This window comes from Triticum dicoccoides, chromosome 2A (genome assembly GCF_002162155.2).
Source record: "Triticum dicoccoides isolate Atlit2015 ecotype Zavitan chromosome 2A, WEW_v2.0, whole genome shotgun sequence".
NCBI classification, from domain to species: Eukaryota; Viridiplantae; Streptophyta; class Magnoliopsida; order Poales; family Poaceae; genus Triticum; species Triticum dicoccoides.
In genome coordinates this window covers 613441328-613452087 of record NC_041382.1, presented here as the reverse complement: position 1 = coordinate 613452087, position 10760 = coordinate 613441328, and the positions used below count along the sequence as shown (strand labels likewise).

Below are 10760 nucleotides of genomic sequence, written 5' to 3'. Positions count from 1 at the left end.
TAGGCGTGGCTTGACCCGTGCGCTGGCGCTGGTCTCGCTCGATTCACAAGAAGCAGACAGATGGGCGAGATGCAGGGAAGACGGCAACGACCGGACTTGGCGACGGGGACGGCGTTGAGGATGATGGAGGCCGGGCGCGACGGGCGGGTGGCGACGGCGCCAGGTGGGATCTAGGCGGAGGCGAGGTCTTGGCGACGCAGGTGCGTGCGATGGCCAGTCCACGCGGAAGCAGGGGAGGTCATCGCAGCCACGGGAAGGGCGACGCGGTGGAGCCGCGGGGCCGTCGACGATGCTGGGGCGTGGGAGGCCGATTCCAGCACGGGCGAGGCGGAGGAAGGCGGGGCGCGGAGCTCCCGTTGTGTGTCCATGGCGATGCACAGGACGGCGGCGTCGTCCTGCTCCTGCAGAGAGAGTGACGTGAGGAGAGAGGCATGGCAGGGGAAACGGAAAGAGGGGAAGGTGAGGAGGAGAGGCACGGCCTTGGGAACCGGCGTCCATGGCGGAGGAGCTTCAACGGCGGCGTTCGTCGCCGGACGGCGAGGAGAGGAGGGCGCCAAGGACGAGGCATGGCTCGGGTAGGGGAAGGCTCGGGCGCAGTCGAGGTGAATGGCGGCAGGAGGTGGCTCTGCGTGGGGGACTCGGTTGCCGGTGCGGGAAGGCACGGGATGCAGGGGGTTGAGCGAGGTAGCAGCAGAGGATGGAGGAGGAGGCGATGTGGCGCTGGTCGATTGGATCGATCCGATCTGGGAGGATCCCGAGGTGGATGCGGGAGTATGGCGGCGGCGGGTGAGGGAAAGATGGGACAACTAGCCTAAAACTTAGGGTTTTGTCTGGTTATATAGGTAGGGGATTTGACGTTAGACTATTTGGTCCCTCCAAAAATCGGACGGTCGCGAACAAAATAGCTAGGGAGTCTAAATAAGAAAACGGAGACGTTTTATAGACGTTTGGGGATGATCCAGATCCAATGATGACGACTGCCCGGGTCGGGTCCGGGACAATTTCGAACGCGCACGTGAGGGGTTTGATGCACTGTGCAGAGAGGGTTTCGGACCGTGCGGTCGCATCGGGCAACTCAGGAAGCGAAGAGGGGAAGGAGGATGGACTAGGTGGGCTGTGGCGAGACTGTGAGGGTGAGAACAGAGAGAGAGGGCCCGACATTTGTTTTCGGAGACCGAAAACGTCCGACGTTAGACCGGCTATAATGCCGCTATAGTTTAATGGTTGGGCTATCAAACAAACTCCGAATGCGTTGAAACTTGACAGGCGGTCTATCTACACTATAACACGATCGCACGCCAACTTTCAACCCATTCCGAGAACATTTTCCTGCCACTTATAAAACACTATTTCGGACATGCCGCGGGCGCGTGCAAGTGTGTCTGGGCTCGGAACGGACAACGGAGAGAACTCGGAGAACCCGGACGAATGCAAGTTTTAAAACATGATGATGCGATGCACATGATGACATGATATGAGATGCATGACATGCAAGGAATGACAAGGCAACAACAGCGAATAACTGAAAGACACCTGGCACGTCGGTCTCGGGGCGTCACAAATAAGCAAATGAGAAAAGGCCCAAAAGAAAATGATGAGAACCCTTCCTCGGATAAGACCGGTAAAACCTCCAACACAAAAAACATCATAGAAGACGCATGCAAACTCCATTTTCGATGAAGTCAAGCTTGTCATCAAGATGACCATAAGCTCTAAGACTCGCAAAGAGAACCAAACAAGAACCAAGAAACATGATGCAAGGATGAATGGTTTGAGCTCTCGACGAACGATACGATCAAGCTACTCACTTGAGAGCCCCCCTTGATAGTACGGCTATCGATCCTATAACCCGGTCTCCCAACTATCACCATGAGACCGGTAAAATAGAAAACCTATCAAGGGCAAACCTTTGCCTTGCACATGATCCACTTGAGCTAGATGATGACGATCTTGTCCTCCTCAAGATGGACCACCTTTCTTGATTGCGTTGGGTCGATGGAGACTAGATGATTGCTCCCCCATACTCCAGTATGGGTGAGCCACTCTTCGGCACATCTTCACAAGTCCATTGACACTATAATGGATGGCAAGCTTCAAGCACTTGATCTCTTCGTGATGCTCCACTTGAACTTGCACACGGCAATCTTGATGACGATCACCACTTGATGTCATCCTTTCCATGGGTTGTATGATATCTTCCTCTTGACGCAAGCCCATGGACACGTACCTAACCCCACATAGACTCTCACATAGACCATGGGTTAGTACACATAGTGCAATGGACAATGCTTATCATACCATGGGATCACTTGATCCCTCTCGGTACATCTTCTACGCTTTATGAGTTGATCAGCTTGATTCACTCTTGACTTAGTCTTGATCAACCTTGAATCTTTCCAACTCTCTTCGTTTGGATGATGTCTTGAAGGTAAACATGAATGATCACACAATCTTCTTTTTCAAGACATGCTTGCAATAAGCTCAACACTCACATGACCAATCTTTGGGTAATTCCTTAATAGCAACTTGGTCAACCCATAAATTCCTTGAAACCAACACATGGACTTCAAGAAATGCCTATGGAAAAATACTTCAAATATAACTCAATGCAACCATTAGTCCACAGAGAATGTCATCAATTACCAAAACCACACATAGGGCATCGCATGTCCTTTCATTTAGGATTTGTGCCCTACTCAAAAAAGTGAGACGACAACGGCTCCCAGAAGATGGAATAATGTTCTCACCGTCTAGCCCCGTTCCGGTGATGCGTCTAGCGTCGTATGAGGACATGTGAAGGTGTGTCTCTGACGGATCTCACGGGATTCGAACGGCACTGGCCTTCGGTGGTTCTATTTGGGTCATGTCTTCATTAATGCCACTACCCTAAAAACACGTTTGGTTCCGTTCGCTGATTTCACAAACTGTCCACCGACACAAGACCAACTACCTAAATGCAGGTTTTAGCATTAATCCCCGATCAACCACATGTGCCCTAATAGCATTTACGCACTGCTCACTGATTTAAGAAACTATCCGCCGACACAAGACACGCAGGGCACCTAAATGCAGTTTTTCAGCACACCTGAACATGGCGCCGACAGGCGACAGGGACCCGGAGAATCGCATCCGGCACAAATGCATGCACCGCATGTTGATACTACTCTCTAGTACAAGGGTTGATGAGCATGGACGGGCATGAATGAAACTGCTGCTTTTGATGATTAGTCGGCGACAGCAACAGGTCGCTACCAATGTTAAACCACAGAGTCACCCACGCAACGACCACGGGGACCGATCCATCCATCGATCGGCGGTGCGTCGTCTCGCTATACACGACGATTACACATTTTTTTTTGAAAAGGGGCTTACCCCAGCCTCTGCATCGGAGAGATGCATACGGTTCATATTATTAAAAACATAATCCAGTAGCAAAGTCGTCAAGTATCGAGGTGCTAAAATAAACAAAAAGCTCGAAAGAGCTAAAACCCAAAGCCACAACCGGCTGGCAAACACAATAGGAGCACTACATGTCTATCCTATTACATGACCGCCATCCAAACCGGTTGAAAATATCCCGCGCTATCATCTCTCATCGGGTAGACGCAGTAACCAAACGCTCCCTGGCCTCCGTCGGAGTGAGTAGCGACCACATACGGATGAACGCCGTGGTCCTGGAAATAACCTGCAAAAAGTGAATGTTTGTTGATCTGTTAAATACTAAATCATTTCTGCAGTTTCATACTACCCAAAGTAAAGCACAAACGCCCACACAAATGTGCCTTGCAGTATCAGAATCAACTCCGTCAAGCCATGTTCCAAATAACATGCTGATAGAGGTGGGCTGATTAATTTTACATACTACCGGCGCCAGCACAGGGTCTGCTGAGGACGTTCACGGAAACGAAACGAAATGAAACGATTGTGTTAGGTGATTGACTGAATTGGGTCAGCCATGCGCATGCGCGCGCTTGCACCGGAATTCTACCCCTGCCACGCAGTGCGGCCATCGCCGCCGTCGAGACTGGGCCAGCCTCGGGCTTCGCTTCAGCAGCGCCTGGTGGTGTTCGCCGGCGCCCAGAGGTCGTCCCCGTTGCTCTGGGTCAGCTGCAGCGTCTGCTCCACCGGCACCAGGCACAGGCCGCGGTTCCGCAGGCTGTAGTGCTCGGGGTCCTGCGTCGACCATGACAAAACCATTATAAGATGCATTTCTTCAGTACAAATAAAAAATCATACACTGCGGTTTATACTTCTGTCAGAGTTTATCATGTTCAGAATGTTCGGGGAATTTCAGAATAGTGTGCAACGATCGGCTAAAATAACAGCGTGAGCTCTCTCTCACCTCAGGCTCGGCGCCGGGCGCCGGAGGAGGGCGCATGTACGGGGAGCTAAGAACCTCGAGCTGCTGGTGCAGGAACTTGATGTAGCCCGAGGCCTCCTGAAGAACAGAAGCTGTGTCCGTCTGCATTTTCACAACCAAATATGCTCAACGAACAATCATTCATTGCAAGCGAGCTGCTTTGCAGAGACGAGAAGCAAGCAAGGCACTGCAGAGGCAAGCAAATACCTTCCCAAATGGCGACACGAGCTGCTGCAGCGCCGCCACTCTCTCGCCGACCTTGTCCTTCTTCTCCTGCTCGATCGCAACAAAAATCGCATCAGCAAAACAACATCGAATTCACAGGCGTGAGGCGGATGCGCAGGCTTTTTAACAGTGCACGCACCTTGGGAGAAATGGGGCCGCCGCCGCCCCTGGGGCTAGCGTTCCTCGGCTTCTTGGACCCCATGCCCCCGAACTCCTCCGAGCCGCTGCTGGTGGCGGTGGTGGCGCCGGCCTGCTGCTGCTTCCCGCTGAAGTAGCTGTCGGTGTGGTTCCTCTTGCTGTGGTTGGCCACTTGAGTCATCATCATCTTCCTCCCCCGCTACTGCTGCTGGCTACGCGTACGTTCGCGGCGAACGGTTCGCCCCTTTTTCCCTGCTGAAAACCAGGAGCGTTTCTGTATGACCATTAGCTAGCCCTCCGTCTCAAGTAAAAGCTGACTTTTACAACCGTAGTCGTTGGTTCAGAGGTCGGTTTCATGGAAATCACTCTCCCATTATCTATTCAGAAGGAGGTCTGGTTTCAGTCTCAGACAAACAAAACCTAGTTTTAGTTTTATATGAGCTCCTACTCAACTGTCAGCGCACGACCTGCCACGACAGCAAGCCGCGTCACCGACGACGGCCTGGTGGCAAGGAGAACCAGCAGCAGGCCCAAGAGGATAGCGCAGCCCAACAGGAAGTTCATCGGGCCGAAATGGGGCCGCTGAGCCCACGTCGCACCGGCGCCTACTTATCCTCTCACGCACAAGGAACGACGCATCCAGAAGGATCAGAACGAACGGCGGCTTTCTCCTCCTCTGCTTTCCCCACCTACCTCCTTCTTTCCCAAGAACAACGAGAAGCTGAGTGTATCTTCGAATTCAAGCTTGTATCTGTAATAGATCGACCTGGTACCTAACATCCTAGTATCAGAGACCACACACCACCAGATCCGCTGCAAATCCACCCTGGAAACCCGTCACCGCGTCCACGCGCGGCAGGTCCTTCTCGCCACCATGGATCCGGCGCTCAAGGAGTACCTCGACAAGCTTCACCAAGATGCGAAGAACGACTCCGCCATCGTCCTCAAGCAGCTCCAGGCACAGACGTCTCAGATCGACGATCTGCTTCGCTGGAAGCCCGATCTCGAGGCCCGCTTCACCAAGCTGGAGACCACGGTCGCCTCACTCCAAGCGGCCACACCGCACTCGTCGAGTGGAGCGGCGCCCCTGCTTCCAACCCCGCCGCCGCTCTCCGCCGCGCGAGGAAGCCGGCGGAGAGCCTCCACGGGACCAGTGGCCACGACGATGTCGATCTTACCGGGGGGCAACCACCAGTGACCTTAGAGTCGCCGGGGGTACTCCCGGTCACGGGTACGCCTTCCCTTCCACTTGTTCCCTCCTATCCACCTCCCTTGTCGTCCTCTGTTCTCGCCACCATGGGACAGCCACCACCGCCCATGAATTTTCCACTATTCACCGGCGAGAACCCACAACTTTGGAAAACTCTCTGCGAGCAGTACTTCCAGATGTTTTCAATTCCAGACTCTTATCCCGTACCAATGGCAACTCTCAATTTATTCGGACCGGCAGGAATCTGGCTGCAATCTGTTCAGAAAAAATTAGTTGGCCTAGACTAGGAGGCCTTTGCCTCTCTCCTCTGTACTCGTTTCGGACGTGATAAGCACCAGATGCTTATCCGTCAGTTCTACGCCATTAAACAGACCACCTCCATTGCTGAATTTATCGAGCGATTTGAATCTTTGATGAATCATTTGATTCCATATTCAGAATCTACTCACCCTTATTTTTTCCTGACATGTTTTGTTGAGGGACTACGACCGGACATCCGTGTCGTGGTGCTCGTCCAGCGCCCACCAGACCTGGACACGGTGTGCTCGCTGGCCCTACTTCAGGAGGAAGTGGCCGACGGCGAGTCATACTACGGGCGTTTTCCGCATGTAAACCGCAGTCAAGGCCAAGCTTCCAGGACGGCATCACCGCCATTCTTTGGGCGACCTGCCATGCCTACAGCCAACTCTGAAGATAGGCGCGGCACTGATGCCGCCCGAGCTACATCTGAAGTCAGCAAAGTAGCCGCATTCCGCGCAATCTGGCGTGCTAAGGGACTTTGTTTCAAGTGCGGCGAGAAATGGGGCAAAGACCATGTGTGTTCGCCTACAGTTCAGATGCACATTGTAGATGAACTGCTCGCGATGTTCAGTATGGATGAAGCCGCGCCAGAATCACCACCAGACTCGCCAATCTCTGACGAAGAAAGTTTATGCACTCTGTCTCGGCAAGCAGAAGACGACACATCTGTTGGGGAACGTAGTAATTTCAAAAAATTTCCTACGCACACGCAAGATCATAGTGATGCACAGCAACGAGAGGGGAGAGTGTTGTCTACGTACCCACGCAGACCGACTGCGGAAGCGTTGACACAACGTAGAGGAAGTAGTCGTACGTCTTCCCGATCCGACCTATCCAAGCACCGTTACTCCGGCACCTCCGAGTTCTTAGCACACGTACAGCTCGATGACGATCCCCGGGCTCCGATCCAGCAAAGCATCGGGGAAGAGTTCCGATCTTGATGTTCTACTGTTGCAGGGCTTCGCCTAAGTACCGCTACAATATAATCGAGGTGGAATATGGTGGCAGGGGGCACCGCACACGGCTAAGGAACGATCTCAAGGATCAACTTGTGTGTCTAGAGGTGCCCCCTGCCTCCGTATATAAAGGAGCCAAGGGGGAGGGGGCCGCCGGCCAGGAGGAGGGCGCAGGAGGAGTCCTACTCCTACCGGGAGTAGGACTCCCCCCCCCCCCAATCCTAGTTGGACTAGGATTCCCCGAGGGGGAAAGAGAGAGAGGGGGGCCGACCACCTCTCCTAGTCCTAATAGGACTAGGGGAGGGGGGGAGGCGCGCGGCCACCTTGGGCTGCCCCTTTCTCCTTTCCACTAAAGCCCATTAAGGCCCATATGGCTCCCGGGGGGTTCCGGTAACCTCCCGGTACTCCGGTAAAATCCCGATTTCACCCGGAACACTTTCGATGTCCAAATATAGGCTTCCAATATATCAATCTTTATGTCTCGACCATTTCGAGACTCCTTGTCATGTCTGTGATCACATCCGGGACTCCGAACTAACTTCGGTACATCAAAATGCATAAACTCATAATAACTGTCATCGTAACGTTAAGCGTGCGGACCCTACGGTTTGAGAATAATGTAGACATGACTGAGACACATCTCCGGTCAATAACCAATAGCGGGACCTGGATGCCCATATTGGCTCCTACATATTCAACGAAGATCTTTATCGGTCAGAGCGCATAACAACATACGTTGTTCCCTTTGTCATCGGTATGTTACTTGCCCGAGATTCGATCGTCGGTATCCAATACCTAGTTCAATCTCGTTACCGGCAAGTCTCTTTACTCGTTCCGTAATACATCATCTCGCAACTAACTCATTAGTTGCAATGCTTGCAAGGCTTATGTGATGTGCATTACCGAGAGGGCCCAGAGATACCTCTCCGACAATCGGAGTGACAAATCCTAATCTCGAAATACGCCAACCCAACATCTACCTTTGGAGACACCTGTAATGCTCCTTTATAATCACCCAGTAACGTTGTGATGTTTGGTAGCACCCAAAGTGTTCCTCCGGCAAACGGGAGTTGCATAATCTCATAGTCATAGGAACATGTATAAGTCATGAAGAAAGCAATAGCAACATACTAAACGATCGGGTGCTAAGCTAATGGAATGGGTCATGTCAATCAGATCATTCAACTAATGATGTGACCTCGTTAATCAAATAACAACACTTTGTTCATGGTTAGGAAACATAACCATCTTTGATTAACGAGCTAGTCAAGTAGAGGCATACTAGTGACCCTAAGTTTGTCTATGTATTCACACATATATTATGTTTCCGGTTAATACAATTCTAGCATGAATAATAAACATTTATCATGATATAAGGAAATAAATAATAACTTTATTATTGCCTCTAGGGCATATTTCCTTCAGTCTCCCACTTGCACTAGAGTCAATAATCTAGTTCACATCGCTATGTGATTAACACCAATAGTTCACATCTTTATGTGATTGGTTCACATCTCCATGTGACTAACACCCAAAGGGTTTACTAGATTCAATAATCTAGTTCACATCGCTATGTGATTAACACCCAAAGAGTGATCATGTTTTGCTTGTGAGAGAAATTTAGTCAACGGGCCTGCCATATTCAGATCCGTATGTATTTTGCAAAATTCTATGTCTACAATGCTCTGCACAGAGCTACTCTAGCTAATTGCTCCCACTTTCAATATGTATCCAGATTGAGATTTAGAATCATCTGGATCAGTGTCAAAAACTTGCATCAACATAACCCTTTACGACGAACCTTTTTGTCACGTCCATAATCGAGAAACATATCCTTATTTCACTAAGGATAATTCTGACCGCTGTCCAGTGATCTACTCCTAGACCACTATTGTACTCCCTTGCCAAATCAGTGCAGGGTATACAATAGATCTGGTACACACCATGACATATTGTATAGAACCTATGGCCAAGGCATAGGGAATGACTTTCATTCTCTTTCTATCTTCTGCCGTGGTCGGGCTTTGAGTCTTACTCAACTTCACACCTTGTAATACAGGCAAGAACTCTTTCTTTGACTGCTCCATTTTGAACTACTTCAAAATCTTGTCAAGGTATGTACTCATTGAAAAAACTTATCAAGCGTCTTGATCTATCTCTATAGATCTTGAAGCTCAATATGTAAGCAGCTTCACCGAAGTCTTTCTTTGAAAAACTCCTTTCAAACACTCCTTTATGCTTTACAGAATAATTCTACATTATTTCCGATCAACAATATGTCATTCACATATACTTATTAGAAATGCTGTAGTGCTCCCACTCACTTTCTTGTAAATACAGGCTTCACCAAAAGTCTGTATAAAACCAAATGCTTTGATCACACTATCAAAACGTTTATTCCAACTCCGAGAGGCTTGCACCAGTCCATAAATGGATCGCTGGAGCTTGCATACTTTGTTAGCTCCCTTTGGATCGACAAAACCTTCTGGTTGCATCATATACAACTCTTCTTCCAGAAATCCATTCAGGAATGCAGTTTTGACATCCATCTGCCAAATTTCATAATCATAAAATGCGGCAATTGCTAACATGATTCAGACAGACTTAAACATCGCTACGGGTGAGAAGGTCTCATCGTAGTCAATCCCTTGAACTTGTCGAAAACCTTTTGCGACAAGTCGAGCTTTATAGACAGTAATATTACCGTCAGCGTCAGTCTTGTTCTTGAAGATCCATTTATTCTCAATTGCTTGCCGATCATCGAGCAAGTCAACCAAAGTCCATACTTTGTTCTCATACATGGATCCCATCTCAGATTTCATGGCCTCAAGCCATTTTGCGGAATCTGGGCTCATCATCGCTTCCTCATAGTTCGTAAGTTCGTCATGGTCTAGTAACATAACTTCCAGAACAAGATTACCGTACCACTCTGGTATGGATCTCACTCTGGTTTACCTACGAGATTCGGTAGTAACTTGATCTAAAATTACATGATCATCATCATTAGCTTCCTCACTAATTGGTGTAGGTGTCGCAGAAACAATTTTCTGTGATGTACTACTTTCCAATAAGGGAGCAGGTACAATTACCTCATCAAGTTCTACTTTCCTTCCACTCACATCTTTCGAGAGAAACTCCTTCTCTAGAAAAACTCCAAATTTAGCAACAAAAGTCTTGCCTTCGGATTTGTGATAGAAGGTGTACCCAACTGTCTTCTTTGGGTATCCTATGAAGACATATTTCTCCGATTTGAGTTTGAGCTTATCGAGATGAAACTTTTTCACATAAGCATCGCAACTCCAAACTTTAAGAAACGACAACTTTGGTTTCTTGCCAAACCACAGTTCAGATTGTGTCGTCTCAACGGACTTAGATGGTGCCCTATTTAACGTGAATGCAGCTGTCTCTAATGCATAACCCCAAAACGATAGTGGTAGATCGGTAAGAGACATCATAGATCGCACTATATCTAATAAAGTACGGTTATGACGTTCGGACACACCATTACACTATGGTGTTCCAGGTGGCGTGAGTAGTGAAACTATTTCACATTATTTTAATTGAAGACCAA

The 10760-nt window shown here is 49.5% G+C and overlaps 1 protein-coding gene across 1 annotated transcript; it reads right to left on the bottom strand.

The window, feature by feature from the left end:
• Positions 1–3692: 3692 nt before the first annotated feature.
• LOC119359690 (transcription factor bHLH153-like) lies at positions 3693–4959 on the bottom strand. Its single transcript, XM_037625793.1, has 4 exons — positions 4725–4959; positions 4568–4633; positions 4343–4462; positions 3693–4173 (listed from the first exon to the last, which is right to left on the bottom strand). Exons 1-4 carry the CDS (start codon positions 4908–4910, stop codon positions 4048–4050), a joined length of 498 nt encoding a protein of 165 aa, XP_037481690.1. The 5' UTR covers positions 4911–4959; the 3' UTR covers positions 3693–4047.
• Positions 4960–10760: the final 5801 nt, after the last annotated feature.